General features: G+C 38.0%; 1 protein-coding gene across 1 annotated transcript in view; it reads left to right on the top strand.

Annotated features, from left to right (window-relative positions):
* NELL1 (NEL-like 1 (chicken)) overlaps positions 1–19,019 on the top strand; it is a 251,715-nt gene that overhangs the window by 108,366 nt on the left and 124,330 nt on the right. Inside the window, exon 11 of the mRNA XM_009875157.1 lies at positions 11,464–11,589. Coding sequence (XP_009873459.1) covers positions 11,464–11,589 — 126 coding nt within the window. The remainder of the gene's footprint in view (positions 1–11,463; positions 11,590–19,019) is intronic.

The raw sequence follows: 19,019 nt of genomic DNA, 5'->3' as shown, positions 1-19,019 counted from the left end.
GAAGAGAAAGTATTGGAAAACATTGGAGATGAAGACTCTTTTGCACTGACTTTTGATATTGACTTTCTATCCACAGCTTGTCTAGTTCTGTTGTCTTTATTTTTTTCATAGTTTATTTACAACTAATGTAGAATGACCAATGAAATCAGGCTAGAATTTTGCTTCTTGATAGAGATGGTGAAAATGCATTTTAGGTATCTATAGAAGTCTCCATCCTTATATTGATAGTGAAAGCTCACATGGTTTTCTTAATGGTTCTCTCCAGGGACAGTAAAACATGGTTGCTGTTGATGAAAGCTTACTATTTTACTTTTAAATGAAATTCAGTCTAGCTTAAAAAATTGGGACAGAGCACAGCATTTGGAACCAGTAATGCTGGTTCAACTCACTTTTTCCTACATTCAATGTGAGATCTTAGTTAATTCATCTCCTTTTGCAACGTGCAAGTGTGTGTATATACACACATACATACACACACACACTGTTCCGCAGGTTGATTCAAAGCACATTGAACTCAGTGTCTTTCTCTTCACTTTCAGAAGGATTCTGTTAACCTGGCACATGTTTCTGCCACGTGCCGGCTCTGCAGTCCTGTATTTCACAGCAAATTTTGGTGGTTTTTGAGAGAACTGTTTATAGTTGGTAAAAACCTGTCTTGGTCGTGCTAGAATTGGGACTTACTGCTGATAACGTGCTCTGAAATGTATATAATGGTGCTGGTAATAAAATAGTAATTTAGTATCATGAATAACAACACTGCTGCCTCTGTTCCTTACCTCCACTCCCAAAGCTCAGGGTGCTGTGCACTGCAAATTAAAATCCTGCTTCTGGAAGAGTCTCAGAAAGCTTGTTTGCAGTAAGGCTCTTTGCAGGAAGACATGTGCCCTTTCAGTTTTTTTCATTAAAACATCAACTAAACTGCAGCCATGTTCACAGTTAGCTTTCATGGCCACAGAGGATTGGGTCAGCATCTCTCTGCTCCTTCCGTTCTTTATGCTCTGAGCACTGGTCTTGGTGGAACTTGAGGGTATCTGTGAGAATGAATTCCTCAGTAGCTGATACTGATAAAGGAAATGTGAGTAAAGACATCATTGTTTCACTGTTACGATAGTAGATATGGTAATTCGGATGTAGAGTTATTAGAAATGAAATAGTACGGACCTGAATGTTCCAATTTCTTTTTTTTTTTTAACTGCAGCTAAACTTTGACTGAAGGGGAAAAGCATGAAATCAACAGTTCAATTTCGTAGCCAAAAGCAAAGCAATTAAAATAAAATTTCATGTGAAGTTTTGAGGTAGGAATTAGGGTGACAGGTAAAGAGTATTTTTATGATTGTCTGCTAGATTACTCCCCCCATCCCCTTTTACTGTCCCTATTGTTTAGCTCACCTCAGGTCATGCCGAAGGAATGCAGTATTTTTGTAATCTCCAAACAAGAAATGCCTCCTTCAGTAACTAATGCTATAAATCACACCTCATTACCATATTTACTTGGATGAGAAATGCATCTTGCACTTCTCAGTTATGTCAAAGTTATGTTTATAGGGGAAAATTTGTAATATCTAAAATTCAGTGGTTTTCTTCTGCTGATGTTTGCTTATTTATTTTAACATAATAGATCAAATTTAATTTAAAAAGGCACAATCAATAAGACTAGATTGTGTAGCAAGGATGTAGAACAAAGGAAGATGTTTAGAGTGACTTAGAGGGATACTAGAAAAGAAACTGTTTCACCATGATCTGTAATTTTCTTATCTAAGGTATTTGTCTCTAACCCTCTGTGGAAACTGATTAACAGGGAATAACTGGGACCCGTGAAAATAAAATCAGTAAATGTTCTGTTATGTGAAACCACCTGGTTTGACTTGTGTGACACTGAAGAGACATAGCTGTCAGCTTAGCGATGGTGGTGAGTTGGCCACTTTAAGTCCAGTGTTTCCATGTGGATTTTTCAGCAGAGTTGGATAGAGGAACAAGATGTGATGGAAGCAGATAAATAATGAATGGTTGAAAAAGTGTTAAGAGAGAACATTTAGGAAAATGCAAGTAGTGTTGTGAAGGTCATAAACAGAGAAAATGGGGCACAGTGAGTGTTTAACAGCATGGGACAATATTTTTCCATTACTTGTGTGCTGCTTTGCATTGCACAAATAGTCGTCGAGTGAACAAATTACTTCAGTGTGAAAATGATGGAGTATTAATTTTGTGTGAGTTTTTGTTGCTAATATATCACACATCTCACTTATTGTAACAGTATATATTAAAAGTCATTATAAAATGCAAGACCAGTAGTATTCCAGGGACTCTAGGTTTTATAGACATGGTAAAGACACCACTCCCTGCTAAAAAAAACACAAACAACAAACAAAAAACCCACAAAACCACCCATACCGTTTTCATCAGCATTTAATTTTTTCAGAGAGATACAATGTCCTTCAAAATGCCACAGTAAAAGGTTGCTGTGGGCACAGGGATTTTTAGATCAATTATATGGGTAGCCTTCTACAATTTATCATTTGAAGATAGCATCTGTGTGGATTTGAAAGAGTAAGCCAGTCAATACCACAGGACATAGATAGAAGGAGACAAACCAGGTAAGAGTATTAGGGATAAAAATAGAACAGTGAGGCAAAAATTGTGGGCGATGGTTTAAGACGAGTCCTGATAGAACCAGGTATTTAACGTAATTGCTCTCAGTATAGCAGCGAAGAAAGAATTGTTCATTTTGATACAGTAATCCATTGTTCACCGTTAGCTATTAGTAAAATCAGATAGAAAGGATTGAAAAGGTAAGGTATTAGCTGAATGAAAACATTTATAGTTGTATCAAAGTATCATACTGCTTGGGTAAGGGAGGTGAATGGAAGATTAGAGAAAAACAATGCTCCCCTCCCCTATTCCCTTCCTCTCTTTCCCACATATAAGCATCCACTGGTATCTTTAAGAGCGTTTAGAAAGATTGAAAAATAGTGATAAATAAGGAGGTGAATCTATTACAGAAATCTGACATTCCTTTTCCACCAGCAGTATTTATTTCATCAGTGCTTACTGAGATCCAAAAGGAGTTTCTTTCATAAGTGAAATCAAAGCCAAAGCAAACAGGACCTTGGGAATACATTGATGTAATCTTTCTGGGGAACAGAGCTATTTTTGTAAGAATGAGATAATGATATTGCTTTGTTTTCTAATGGGCTATAATATATTTGGGAACAGTAGTAACAGAACCTTTTATTTGTCATAGACATACGTAATGGAAACAGCCATGCATAAAGTAGTTAGGTTTAGAACCAATTCTCATACATAAGAGCATCTGAAGAAGAAAAATGGATGAAAGAATGGTACTAAATACAAAGAGTAAGTAGTCCAGTTATATTTATTGTATATAACTCTTCCTACTCCTGTCCCTGTATTAATTTGTGGAGGTTTCTGTCATGGGTTCTAGCCAGGGGAAGGTGGTTAACTCCCTTGGTGTCCTGGATAGGCAACTTGTATAGCATTGATGAGCACCATTTATGTAAGGGAACGGACTTTACAGATATTCACAGTTTTGTTGATGGAGGAGCATGGCACAGATCAGCCCCTTGTTATCATACCCCATGTTTTAGCAAGAGAGTAGTAGAGAACAGTGTCAAATTGCTAATTCCAAACTTTAAAGCTCCCAGTGCCCGGAGATGTGCTGTGCTGACAGATAGCTCACAATTTATGTTTTGGCTTATCAAACCACTTTTGGTGGCAAGACTTTGTCCCACATATGCCTTGTGATGAGCCTTGTTTTTTCATCATCTTTTCCTAAACAGCTAAGAGACTCCCAAAACATCTCCCGTAAGACATATAGGATGCCCAAGGAGGAATGTAATAATTTTTTTCACATTCTGTTGCCTGCAGCAGGATGGCAAGAGCCATTGGCTTTTTGTATTTAGTGTGCTGTTTCATTTCAGATGAACTGCTGAACGTTATTACTGTGGTGAAGTTAAGCAGTGTTTTCTTTATTGGGATACCTGTCGCTATACCCATGCAGACATTTATTACGTTTACAAGGATGAACCTTGGGTACCCCAATGTTTTACTTATCACATCTAGAATTAAGATTTCCAGTGAAGCTTTAAGAAAACTTCTATTCTGAGACGGGTAGCACATACAAATATGTTTATTTCATAACTTTGAATAACTATGAGTGATGAATGAAAGAGCTTATAATGTAAACTGCTGAACACATGACCTGTAAAAATAGTAAAAAAGAACAGCAAACAGCTTTTGAGCTGTTTTTAAGACAAAACAATTATGAAAGAACAAGCTAACACCATTATGGGTCTTAAAGCTACATGAGCTTGTTTCTAAATTCACGTTTTAATAAGAAAAGATTGCATTCTTTTTCAGAGTTTATTTTTTTATCTTTCTCTGAATTCATCTCTTACCTATCACCGTGTCCTTGGCAATATTGTCAAGAATATTGCTCTGTCTATAGATAGAGATGGCACAGTTCTCTGCTGGTTCATTATGTAGTCCTGTTCATGAGGGATACAGTGATAGTTCTGTAATCCATGAAATCCTCTGGGTACTCTCAACCCAAGAGTGCAGAATTACTCCTGTTACAGGCTTGCTACTGCACAGGTCTGAGAGCCAACAACTGCTGTAGGGCCAGCACCAGCTTATTGCAGATGAACTCTATTTTAGTTGAAGTGGTTTTATTATAATCAGCAGTAGTCACATCTTACTCTTTGCTTTTCAGAGGGCTTAGTACAGCTCAAGAGGACATAAAAGTGGGGTTTTTTTTCCTGATGGACACCAGGTCATCAAGAACTCTTTCTTGAAATAGCTGCTGGTACTCCTGAGTATGTTAAAATATCTGGGGATGATGAAGAACCTCTCTGCCACAATGTTGATGAGAAGACATAATGAATGTTCCTCAAAATCCACAAAACCCTTATAGTAGAGTGTCTTCAAAGATACTGATCTGCATTGATTGAGTCCAAGAGGCCAGAGGGTAGCTGGAGGGCAGGATCACTGGCACTGACTTGGGGAAGAGTTCTGAATGTTGCGGGCTAGACAGACTCCGAAACTGAGAAGTAGCTTGCTACATTGCCTCTCAGAAGCGACTTAGCGGAAGCACAAATTAAGCAACATCTCTAAAGAAAAGTCTTCACGCTCACTCAGGCTTAGTAGCCTGTTCTGCTGCTGTGCGTTCTAAATACAAATATCAGTATATTTTCAATGAATAATTAAAAAGGAAAAATAAAAAGCTTGAATAATCCTGGATAAAACAATCTTTCTGAACTTAACTTCAGTTAAGTTCTAAACATCATAGTGGCTGCTATTATACAAGAGGAATCTTGTTATTGCTGGTTGCTTTGGCATGTTTGAGCAAATGACTGAGCTGCTGCTGTTTGCCAAAACCTGTTCCCCTAAATGTTTCGTTCTGCTTTTTGTGATTATTTTTAATCTGTGTTCGCTAAGTGGCATTATCATATGTGAATTCTGACTGCGTATTTTTTAAAATAACTTACTTGTAACTGTCAGAGATACCTTATGAATAAGTTATCAACCATCCCTAAGAGCTATGGCTGCAAACATTTTTTAAAAAAATAATATTTATAAGTCTCTGAACATTTTCTATTAATGTATTTATCAAATGAGTGGAGTTGTTCACTTAGTGTTAAGAAAGCAGCTCCTTTCTGTTAAAAACAACACCGTATTACTTGTATTTTCTCTAACGCTATCACATCAGCAGTAGATTTCAAACTGATTTAAATGATCTTTTACAAAAAAGTTCAATTTAAATAAACTGTTTTTGTCCTAAGAGATCTCAAGGCTCTGGGGAACTATTCGCCCAAACCAACCACGCAGACATTTAATAATGCATCATAAATTGCCAGCATAATGATAGAAAGCACAAGGGAGACTGGAACTGTAAATTTTCAGTTTTCCTTAGAGAGGAACAGAATTTAGTAGAATGATGAAAGGAAAATGCCGCTTAGAGGGACACTAAATAGTCTGGACAGCAAGCTTTGGAGTCTGGTGCTGTCTTTCCTGATGGGATTGTGATATTTTGAGGAATGATGACCAAAATGACTGTACTTGAAATATTCTGGCTCCAAAGAGTTGGTCACATCGTTGGAGAATCTTATTTTTATATTGTCATTTTTTAAGACAAAACCTAAAGTAAAGAGACTAATGATTTGTGTGTTATTGTGAGCATTAACAAGGATGGAGAAGGGAAGCTTATCTTGTACCTAGGCAAGATTTTAAAGTTTAAGGCTGAATTTCACCAGAGCCGGTTTTAGTAAGCAAAAACTTTCCTGTCTGACTGCTGGGTGAACTGTGTACTAATGTAGCAGAGATGTAGGTAGCAAAGGGTGCTAATGTTGTGATCTTTGTTCAAGAATGACCAGTTGTTTTCTAGGGTGTGAAAGACTTCAAGAATAACAGTACTGAAATAAAGGAGAGGAGGGTAACCTCACTTGAAATTTTATTTTTGTCCTTCTCACGGGTGTTACGTTAGTTCGGGGCTAGTCTGCACTAGAAAGTATGACTGTTCAGTTGTGATTTGCATGTGAGTGTGTGTTTTTAAATATTTATTTGCGTTTTTTTTTATTATATTGATAGTTATTTTATTGGTTATGGATTACCAGGTCATGCTACACCAGCCCTAGCTTATGGAGATGTTTTTATCTAGTTAGTTACTTAACAGTGTTAGGATAATGTTTCTCAGCCTTATTGAAAGGGAAATTTTCCTTTGGCTTATGTGCTTTTGTTTTGGGTTTTTTTCCTTGCCTTTGACTGGGCAGCAGCTCTGTCCCTCAAAGTCAGAGGAATGGTGAGAGTCACCTGTGTTTGCACTGCTGCCTTGTAGTCCAAGTTGGTAAATGGTTTTAAGGCTAGCCTAAACATTTGCAGCCAATAATTAGTCTCTTCTTACTTAGGCATCTGGGGAAGGCTGAGCTGCTGCCAGCTCACAGGGATTTGCTGACTCCTACTGTTTAATGCTTTATGGCTCCTTGAGGGTTGTATTGCACAGTTTCAGAAATCAATCCTGTGCTAAAGGTAAAAACCAGGTATGGAGTATGTTAGACATGCATGAAAGACCACAGGCACTGGAAGGGTTAAAAATAGAAGGCAAGCAGAGCTCAAGTGAATCTGGCAGTGGAAAGGAGCTAAAGAGCAGGAGAGGACAGAATCGGGGAGAATTTGGTGAACAAAAAAATATAATGCACATGGAGCTGCTAAGTCAGTGGAGTGAAAACAGCATGTTTTCTTTCTTTGCATCAGCATTGGGTGACTAAAATTTTAGGACCTTTCTTATGCTCTACTGTGCTCCACTGTTTTGGAAACTTCATTTATGTGGTTCCATCAGCTTGTGAAAATATTATTAGATTTGATATTTTCTAAATAGCAACACAGGTGGATTTTACATTTTAAAGAAAATCCGGACTATTTAGACTAACTTTTAATATAGTTCAAGTCAATATATGGTATTACCCTGAATAAAAACAGGGTAGGGTAATTTACCCCCCCATTAATAATGTTTTCTAGTTGGGAGTCATGAATTAGAGATCAGAGCTTTCTGCAAAGCTGTCCTCTTTTATTTATTTTTTTTTTCTCCTGTCTTTGATTTTCTGTCTTTGCTTCCTTACAGAGTGGTTGAAAATTAGAATTAAGTTTGGGAAAATATGCTCTACAACTATAAAGGGAGTAATAGTGGGATGCGGTTGCAGATGATGTAGTTGATTTGATACTGGTAGCAGATTTCCAAATACATCAGCTGTTAGTGCTCTGGAGTACTTCATAGTTTTATTTTGATTTGATTTGAATCTTAAGGTCTTTCAGTAGTTTTAACTATGAAGCCCCAAGCAATACGTGATGATACTGCTAATGTCCAAATAGATTATTATTAAACGCATACCAACAGTCAACGGCAATTCCACAGACAGAACATGCTTAGTTTCAAAATTGTTCACCCGTATTTGTTATAGAACTAATGGTTTAGAAACTAGTAGGTGCATTTCACCTTTTGGGTGAATGGACAAAACTCCCATTGCCATTAACAGGAACTGTGCCCTTTTTTGCAGCAGAGTTTGACTTTGTTTGATGTGACTTGCCGAAAGGGACAAACAATGAACAGATTCTCTAGTTGTGAATTCGTGTCTCATTGTAATATTTAAATGTTATGTTTTTATGAATAGGTTTCCAAGTAAGACGTGAAAAGAGTGAAGTAGTTTGTAAAGTACATCTGCAGAGGAGAAAACCTCTCACTGGCCATGGGTTGAACACGATTTATGTTGTCTTTCCATCCCATCTTGTTTGGCTTGGTTGGTTGATATGAGTGTCTGCTGTTCACCAAGAAGCTTGTCAGGTGCTAAGCAGGTAGCTCCACTGAGATACTTGTGGTTTGTCCCAGTGTACTCATAGCATTGCTGAGTGCAGCGGCACAAATAATAAAAAATAATGTGTGTATTTCTCCTATAAGTTCACAAACACCATTTAAGAACTGCAAGGAGTAGTGGGGATAAGTGATTAGCTGTAGTGTAGGTGAGTACTGCAGTAAAGAGAGCTCTGCCTAGGCAGTGAACCCTATTTCACTGTTAAGGAAACACTGGAGCACAGTAGAATAGCACTTGCTCACCAAACCAACCCACCCTGTAATGTAATGGTCCTTACTGAAAAGCTGAAGCCCAAATGTCTTTATTGTTGCAAAGAGCTAGCTTATGTAGATGGGAGCTGGTGATACGTGAATGATCATTATGCTGTGTCAAGTCTCATTTTAAAGACCATAAGTATACCTTTTTAAAAGAAAAACAAACTACTTCACCAGTCTAGAGCAAAACATAAATCATGAATTTTTATCACCTCAAAAGACCACTGGAAGATGAGCTCTAATATTTCAAATGCGACAAGCAATCTATACACATGAATCACAATTTGAGTTCCATTACAACTGAGCTGATACATACCACTGTGTGCTTTATGGATTTTGCTCTAACAATATTAAGTAAAAACCCAAAGCTCTTTGTGATGAATACCTAACCTTTTACAAGAATTTGTAGAATTGTAGTCCGGAACAACAGCTTTAGCATTGCCCTACAGGTATTAATAAGAAAATACTATTGCCAGCTTTGACCTCTTGGTATTTTTCTTCATAAAGGAAATGTGTGTATTAGTAGAAGGCTAATACTGCAAAAGTAAAGAAAATGTGAAATACTTAAATAGTTTATGGAAGATGCACCAAGACAGATTGAGAGTTAAGTAAATGAGCAAAGTTTGAAGAGACGGATCTTTTGTTTCTTCTGCTTCCTTTGTTAGGCTTGGCTCAGACCTTTTCGAACTCAAGAACTTCGGCAGCAACCCAATGTCAATTGTTCTCAGTTCCTCTATTTGTAGTGAAGTCATCACTGTTAAAGAAATTCTCTCACGGTGATCTTTTCATATAGGTTGTGAATTTTCTTTTTATTTCTGGGTATTCTTGTATTTTGTGTTATGGTAGTGTGGGCCTTGCTTGCAATGAATCAAAGTTCAAATTCCTTCACCTTTGAGACTTCTAATCCTCTCACTTCCCCTTGGGGAAAGAAAGAGGAAAACTGTTGTTCAGTGAATTCAGTGAGGAAGCTGAAGATAGATGGTAATGCATAAGGTTAATTTTCAGGTGAATTGGTTGCTGTTTTGACATTCTTGCTTTCTTTTCAGACATCTTTTTATTTCTTTCCCTTTTATGCTAGAAAATTATTAGATATGCAAGAACAAAACTCCTCAAAGCTATGCTCCAAAAGCCTATTAAAAAGAGGCTGAAAGCAGAACAGTGTGAACACACGTCGACACCTGAGTGTTTCCCAAGTGGCTCTAGCACTCAGTGGTGTGATAACAAGACATGTGGGAGGATTTTTTCTTGGCTTTCATCTTCCGTATAGTGATGCCTCTGACTTTTTTAAAATTCATTTCATCAAGTGGCACTGCAACAGAAATAACAGAAATGCAGGAATGAGATAGTTCAAGGTGTTTGCAGCAGTATACAAAGTCTTCTGCCTCCAGGCCATCATTTCTAATTCAGTGCAAGTTGGCAGCAGTCAGAAATCACTGCCAACTGACGGCTGTTTGGTGGCCAACATGAAGTGATTTAGCTAGTAGTTTCTACTGGACAGATGTCTGTAGTGTAGAAAGTGTGAGCATAGCTGGCATGTGTTTCATTTTGAGAGGCTGGAAAATGTGGATATATCTCAACTGCAGCTACTATGGTTTATGAAGGTTAAACAGGATACTCAAATTTAGGCGACCAAGAACTCAGCACCTGCACAACTGCCATCTCCCTCCCCTTCTGGAGTTAGATCCTGGTGTTATGGAGCTAACCCCTAACTCTCCATGCCCTTGTAGCACGTTGGTTGTGTCTCCATAAGCACTATGTGGTGAGGGAGAAGGGAGGTTGTGTCTTGGTCTCCACAGGTGGCTGTGCACAAGGATGTGGTAGGACACTGGGCTGTGGTGTGACCAACTCATCTGTACCCCATCGGCTGAGGAAATTCTTCAGCTGTGTTGTCAATTTATACCTTTCTTGAGTGTGAGCAATCAATAACAAGGAGAAAATAAGAGGGGGAAAAAATGAGTCTGATTCATCTTTCTTTGTGTGGACGTATGTAACACTAGTATTAATCTTTTGAAAGCCATGAATTACTTTATGTAAAATCTGTGCTACTAAGCGGAAAATCTGTTCTGCTGAGAACAAAATAAAGAGAATTCTTTAATATAATATCTGGTTTTGTGGGGAAGGAAGCGAGAAGATTTTACAGTTTACAATATCACAGAGCTTTGGGATATTTAAATAGGCAAGTAAATGATGGGTTTGATTGACTGTTGTGAAAACAGTTTTGAATTTTGGATTTGCAGTAGAGATTGCTCAAGCAAACAGAGGTACGGGGTCAAGTTTCTACTGCTCCTTAGTCATCTTTTTTTTCCTATTCGCATGATGTAGAGCTTCAAATGAGCTCAGGCATTTGGCTCTATCTTTTCTGTGTGCAGGATGTAGAAGTGGCACAGAGCACTGCTCAGGAAGTCCTGCAGCAGCAGTGGATTTATCATGCTGTACGGAGTCATGATGTCTCCATGCCTAAGTTTACTGATGACACGGACTTAAGATTTTCAGTGTTGTGTATTTCTGCTACTATTTTATGTGTTTGAAAAATCTGCATCTGTTTTTTATCTTTTGGCATCGTTGTAGAAAAAACCACAAATGTATGTGTTATTTTTTTGGAGTTAAAAGTTTCATGAAGGACAGTGAAAAGAACCTATTACTATGATATTGGAATTTTACTCCTAATTTAAGGAGTATTTTTCTCCTAACTTTGCCTAGTTCTTTAATGCTACAGTTAAACCAGATTACCTTTGGACTTTTAAATGGAATTTATTTTCTTCTAATATTGTGTCACGTTATAAATTTTACTAAGCCTGACTGTAACTTGCCTTGGTGGTTTTTCCCTGCAGATATTGATGAGTGCGCTGCCAAGATGCATTATTGTCACGCTAATACTGTCTGTGTTAACTTGCCCGGATCCTATCGTTGTGACTGTGTCATGGGATATGTCCGTGTGGATGATTTCTCCTGTACAGGTGAGGTCCTTAACATAGACAACTGTAGTAATGTTACACTCTGTGTTGTGTGTATTTCTCAGCTTCTCGTTAGTCCCTGTGCCATATGAAATGCCTCTTACTAGCCGACCCTTTAGTGGCACGAAATTTAGGCACAAGTGAGGTAGGTAAATGTGGTATGAGGTACTTTTCCTATGCATGGGCCCTTTGGAATTAACTTGGAAGGTGGCTCAAGAAGCCCTGTGGTGCGCACCCTGAGTGCTGATGTCCACCAGCACGCTGTCCCTTCATGTCCCACGGGTGGCTTGGGCGTGAGGTGTAAAGGCTGAGATCATATCAGACATGTAGTGAGAAGAAATAACGTTTTATTACCTGTGGTTTGAAACTGGTCAGTGGAATGAAACAAGAGAGATTATCCAGGAGAAGCTTTCTGGGCAGGGCTGAGACAAATATGTTAAAGCAAAACTAAATATGTATGAAGTCATCAAAAGCAGTTATTTTGAGGTGGTTTGGAAATTGTTGTCGTTAATACTGAGAGTTAATGTCTCCAGGATTATGACATGTTATTTAGAAAAGAAAACAAGTGTGATAGCAATAGACAATAAATCTGAGGATTCCTTTTTAAAACCTGTCAGCAAAATGAGCAGTAGAAACTCTCAGCAGAATGTAGGTAGGTCTCATTTCCTTCTAGAGGCTTTTAAGGGACCTTCTCTGGCAATGTGTGAGGAGCTGCTGAAACGTTCAGCCCAACTAACCTAACTGGAGAACATCTTTCAATCACAATGCTACAGGAAGGCTGATTTCAGGATTATTGGGATGGTGCACCTGTCTGGCAAAGTTGGAAAATACCAGGCAGATTTACTGAAATGGAAATAAGTCAGCTTGACACAATGCCATGTTTAGAATTGTGTTGGGTGAGCTATTTTCTCAGGTGGAAAGATGGCACAGGAGTATTCGATAGGAGAATGATTTCTAGCCAGGAATAATTACCTTGTAATGCATGTGTTATCCTCAGGGAAGATCATAGGAAATGTTGACTTTGGTGATGACAGCACACCTTGTAGCTAAGATTATGTAGTTTATAAAAACTGTGGGAGGGTCCTGCCCACCTCTTGAGAGAGGCTGATACTGAGTGGTTGTCAGGAAACTGATTTTTATTTTGCTCAGAGAGTCATTATTTCTACATAATCTGTGTCTTTTGAGTAAACTTTTGTATTTTTCTTGATCTTTTACAATCTATCATGTCAGAAAAGTTTCAGCCCTTATTTTGTTCTAAATGTGTGTGCTGTGTGAGGCAATGGCCTTCACAGTGATGAGGAAAGTGTTTTTGATAATCTGACACTTGCTTTCCATATATGCACTACTAATTTCCTAATGTTCCTTTCCTTCCAGCAAGGCACTATCATTAGGCATGCAAGTGCTTTAGAAAGCAGGGTCTTTGTGATTTACAGAAAAAGTGTGAAGTAGTAAGACAAGTTGCTTGACAGTAATGGGTGAACATTAATTTAAAGCGTGTGCACAAAAAAAAAATACAGAGCGAGTATAAGAGCAAGATAATAGAATGAGTGAGATAACTGTTTCTTGCAGGTTTATTACGTTACTAAAATTATTTCTTTTTTGACATCACTTTTAAAAAGCACAGCACGTATGTAACATAGGTGAAGAGAAATTTGGTTCATTGCCTGTTATGTCTAGAAATGTATATTATAAATGTCTTTAAAATAATTATTGTGCAATAGAAGCTTTAATACTGTTTTTGTATCTTGCATTATGTTTATGCAGGCTTCTTTCATGAATCTTAAAAAAGTAAAAAGCCAAAATAATAAAATCAAACCATTCAGCAATACTTAACTAGTTCCCCTCTCATTCTGGCACCAATGGATAGCAGACACAAGTGAAAGAGCTTCTAGCTATTAGTTTTTAAAATTTATTCCTCTCTATTCAAACAAAATAAGAGAGAAATTATCTTGTTATTGAACCGTGGATTTGGGGAGAAATCTGAAAGCCTGAGATGGTTGGTGATGAGTTGGTGTTCTGATTACAACTGAAGTTTGTGTATCTGAGGTCAGACTCTAAGGGGTTCAAGACAAGGGTTAACAAGTTACAAATGTAAGCGCTTAAGGCGTGTGCACAGCATTGCACATATTTTATACGCTGCTGACATAAAAGCAGAGCTATTCCACAGAGCAGGACATGTCGTGTTTTGGGAAGTCTGAGTCTAATTCATCAAGGTACAAAGTCGTCATCTGCTGTTGAGCAGACTCTGTGTGTTGCTGGGTGGGTCTGTGCTGGGTGGCCTTGGTGGCTGGCTGCTGCGCTCTGGTGGCTTCCAAAAGGTGGAAAGTAGTGATATGTGGAGGCTGTAAGTCAGGAACAATTTTTAAGCCGATTGAAATATTTCAATTTGGCGTTGAGAGGTTTATCTTTATAAAAAGAAATGAATTGAATATTGAAATGCTAGGTCAATTTGGATTGAGCAAAATTAAATTCGTTGGTGATTTTTAAATATGCAACTTCCAGGTTTTTTTCTTACAACCCTGCATCTTTCTCAAATTAGACTAATTTGCACTGTTCTGCTGCTGCTGCACCTTTTTTTTCCCCAAACCAATTTTTGAATAATGTTTCCCATTTCTGATCATGAGAACTGTGGAGCAGGAACTTCCCATGGTTATCAGTAAGAAGCTGCTGTGTTGGAAGCTGTGCTCTTTGCATAGAAAATGCAGTCACAGAGACAGACTGACTAAAATAATATTCTGCATGAAGTCTGCAATGCTATTAAATTCTGAGGCAGGCTTTAAAATTAAGTTGTGACTATTTTAATACGTTATATTCAGCATCACATAAGAAAAAGACCTGATGTTTTGAGATTCATCCCATGGTATTTTGTAACGGGTTAGTCAGCCTAGCAATAACGTGAACCTGTGTTCACCAAGAAAGGTTCATTAGTGGTTTTCTGGTCACCTATTCCTAGAGCTTTGAGCTCTGAATGTTAATTAATTTGTTGAGTGAAAGGCAGTTTTGGTAAGAAAAGTTACCCTTGAATAGGAAGCTTCTTTCAGACTCTTCCTGTGACAGTGACAGGTTGTTTGTCAGTTCTCAGGTAAATTACAGTCTTGTCCATTCTGAAAATGGCAGCAAGATTTGCTGTTCCAGATGTTCTCATTTACTGGAATCTACTGATTTAAAGCTTTTTATTGACTTCCACAGGTTTTTACCCTGCTTGCTTTTGAAAGATAAATTCTCTTGGGTTGTGTTCTTCTGACACACCAGTTTGGTAGTTTGCTTTGAAGTGCATTATTTAGTTTCTTGCTTTTTGGGCCATTATAGATGACCAAAAATCTCATGATTTTATATTTGATGGACTACTTCTGTTCTTTGGTATCATTTTGAAAATGCATGTATGTGATTTTCTGTAGTTTGAAACTACAGTATATAATTTCTATGTTGCACTGCCATTCAATTAAATAAACAAATGCTGTTTCATGTTGAGCTATAAAGTATCTGTATTAACTACATTAATCATGTAGAGGAAACAGTATAGTTGAGTCTCATGTCTTTTTTCCATAGTATTGGCATTTTTTCTGAAGACGATCACAATGATCATGATAAGGATTCCTGGCCTTTAATATCTATGATAACCATTTAAAAAGATATCCCTCATTTTGCAGTCTTTTCCTTGGGGCTGCATGGGACACTGAAAATTTTTTAAAATTCTGCAGTCATTCAAAGAACAAGTTGCCTCATTCTTTGTAGTCACTACTGGGCTTGAATGTTCTATTTTGAGGTTTTTTTTTTTTATTTCCTACAAATACTCACTAATTATATAATAAAGCTTAAAAAAAGCCTTTGCAAGTGAGAGTGCCAAGAGATTTTGATTCCTCTATTTGCATGTATTACTCATGGCCCTTTTGCTAAATGAAGACCCTTCCTTCAGACTTGAGAATGTCTAGACCCCTTTTGCCCTAGGGTCATCTTTTCAAGAAGTAGTATGAAAAGTTGTCTGGCCACCCAGCCTACGTCAACAGCACATTCTGCCAAAATGTAGTGCAACCTATATGCAAACATCCTCCCCTTTATTTGCTAAGCTGTGCGGACAGATGTTTTTACTCCATAAAAAGAGTCCATCTCCAGATTTTACTGTGGAGTTGTGCAGTTCTGCGTGATGTTTGAATACTGGATGGTGCTTTTATCCCCTTTTCAGTGATAATGTGTAATATGTTCACAGAATTTATTTTGCCTTTGGCTTCTCTAAGCAACAAGTCAAATATTATATGTTACTTGCAAAAAGCATGCCCTTATCTACCACAGAAACAGGAAATATTTTCAAAATACATCCTCCAGTATTTTGATTATATGGAAAATTTGATGTTATATGGAAATACAATGTTTAGAAGAAAGAATTAAATATTAGTTTCAGGATGGATAGAGAAGAAGTGAGAAAACCTAATGATTTTGACAGGTTATCCCTTAAGCCCCTTCACTTTTGTCCCATGTGGTTTCTGGAGTAGCATTCAGTTTCGAATCTAACGCACCCTTCAGAACAAGCCTTTCTGCAGCCTGTTATTGGAAAAGTTGTGCCTAAAGCATAGAAAAATGTTGAGTTCTGAGAAATCTCAATTTCAAGGGAAAAAAACAGCGATCCCCTTCTGCTCTTCCCTTCTTCCCCTCCCCTATCTGTCAAAGGCAACTGAGCTTCAGAAATTTCCTGCTATGGTTAGAACAAACATTCAGCTTATTTGCTATCACTAAAATTGATGCCTTTAGATTTTTGTTCCTGGAGTTTACCTGACGGGTTCAAGGTTGTGTAGTTGAACCCATAATAATACTAATAACGCATCAGATTTCACAATGGTGAAGTGGAAATCCGAAAGGGCAGGTTACTGGCCTCTTAGCTGGAACCACTGTATACATTGGAAAAAGACCTGAATAGAAACGTTCTTTGAAAGGCAGTACTATTTCTGCAATCTAATCCACTGATCGTTTTCCCCCTTCTTTTCCTTTTTGGTGAACTAAATTAGCATTCAAGAAAGGAACATTAATTTTTTTGGTGTGGCACTCGAACTTTTGAAGTGTTGTGCAGAGTCTTGGATGTTTGCAGAGGTTAGTAAACAAATGTGGCTGCTGTTCACATGATGGTGAATTGATAGATGAGTCTGTAGCTGAAAACCCAAGTCTGGGTCAGTAAGCATTGGTAATTTTCGGTATGTTTTGGGGAAGAGCCCGTGTTAAATCTTACTGTTCTAAAGGATGCTGTTAGTATCTTGCTCAGCACTACATAATTTTTAAAGAAACATTATGAAAATATTAATTGGGCTGGGGTCATAGTTATCGCACTCGTTATAGATGAGGTAGCAGACGTTCGGCACAATAGGTGTGAGTGGGAATAAGGACTTCAGACAGATCTAGACCCTTTTGGTTTTACTTGGCACTGAAATATTGACACACCTTGCTCTGAAGCATTCCTTGCTTTGGAGTCCACTCTGTCCTCTACCTGGTGGGGAGAGCCCATTGCTCTTCTACGAGGTGCATCTTAATTTGTGTGCTTGTCTTCTCACTGCAGCGCACCTTCAGGGCAACACTTGAACTTTTCCAAACGCATTTGGAAATTGGTCTTAAGCCAGCCTTGACGGGATGATGTTACATGTGTGTTGACTCAGCAGGCACAAAATTCTCTTTGGCTGGTCTCTCCTTTCCCAAGACCCTTACTTGTCAAGTGCTAAAAGGCAGGACAGGACTTAGTCCTTTTGTTCAAACTGCAGTCAATAGCAGCTCTGTTTCCAGAACTATTTTAACCTTTAGTTCTAGGTGCTGTGAAATGCAGCAGCATTTGTTTCAAGTCCCCCAGGGGGCTGTTGGCCAAGTTCAGCAGCAGGCAATCTATGCACCAGTGGGTATTGCCTGCATCAGAGAGCATTTCTTTGCTCTGCAGGACAAGTCAACGAAAGACTAGAAGAGCGTTAAGCCAGTCCAGCAAAACAAAACCGGAGTGATTTCACGTCAGATGACTGATACTCAAAATCCATTAACTCAATAGAAAGCTTTCAGTCACGTTCATTTTGGCTTTCGGTAAGTCCCACAGAGAGATAAGTAGGGTACTCCTGCCATAGGGAAGCTGTTTCTAAGAGTACTGAAAAGGGTGATTCCTTTGCATTGCCGGAGGATGCTGTATTATCATGGGTAAGGTCGCTTCTCAGTGCAACTCTAGAAGGGTGCTAAGTATTTAATTGCCGTTTAGGAAAGGGGAAGCTGAGTCACAGAGAAGGAAACCATCTTGTCCAAATTCATGCTGAGGCAGTGGCACTATTAGAGAGTCTATTAAATAAAGTCAGAAAAATTAGACAAGGGTTAGGAGGGGGGAAAACAGACTTATTTACCGACAAGGATTCAGTGAACAGTGAGGTTTATTTTTATAGGTATTGACATTTTCACAAGAAACAATAGCAGTTCATTGAAGCCCAGTGTGCATGGGGCCTGAGTGACCATTTGACCTTCATGTTATAAATCTTCTTCTTCCCCTTTCCTTGCAGTTTTGTAACATCTTTTGTTACTTTGGAGTTGAATTATTTCCCAGTCCTCTAATTTTAAATGCCATGTTACGTTCTTTTGTTCCTGACTTCACCTTCATTTAGTGGGTTTAACTGCAACATTTTTTGCATTCCTTCCTTTAAAAAAATGCCGTTGGGAAACTGCATATTATTTACTCCTAAGTGCTTTCAATCTGAGGAAGAAATGTACTAAAAATATAATATTTATAGTGATTTAAATTCCTCACTGGTAAATAGTTTAATTAAACATCTTTGTGCTTTCATGTGCTCTAGGCATGGAAGTGTTGCTAATTTGTCCGGAGTAGTTGGTAATCCTTTCAAGTCCTTTTGACACATTGATTTTCTGTAACTTTATTAATACTAAGATTAATTAAACAGTTGACCACAAATCATGCTGATAGTTGTATTTTTGACTTAGGCATAATTAGCATTTTTACACGATTTCCTAGCTGCAGTCTTTTGTGCTGGTATATATCCTATCACAAAAATTGAGTATTTCAAATTGTTTTGCATATGCATGTTCATGCTTATGCATAAACTTAAGCTTATGCTTAAAAATAATAATATTGATTTAATACTCATTCAAGATCCATGAGTGAAGCTGTTTATCTAAAGAACAAGCAAGGGCAAGCCTTTCCATGTCACCTGGTCAGCATTTTTCCTGACCTCTCCTTCATACAATAGGACTAAATCCATTTCTGTGGCTCAGGAATTCTTGATTCCCAAATCTAGTAATTACAAGCAGTCTGTGAGTTGAGAAATGGAATGAGAGCCACCACACTAATTTCTTATTGGGAACCTGCTATCTTGAGAACAGGCAGCAGCTGCAGAATCAATGTCAATGGCTGCAAGCAAAAAGCTCTCATGTTTTAGTTATCTGCTTCCACAGTAAGTGTTAATGCCTTC

The sequence above is a fragment of the Apaloderma vittatum genome, unplaced genomic scaffold, assembly GCF_000703405.1.
Source record: "Apaloderma vittatum isolate BGI_N311 unplaced genomic scaffold, ASM70340v1 scaffold11538, whole genome shotgun sequence".
NCBI lineage: Eukaryota > Metazoa > Chordata > Aves > Trogoniformes > Trogonidae > Apaloderma > Apaloderma vittatum.
This window is presented reverse-complemented; position numbering and strand designations above follow the sequence as displayed.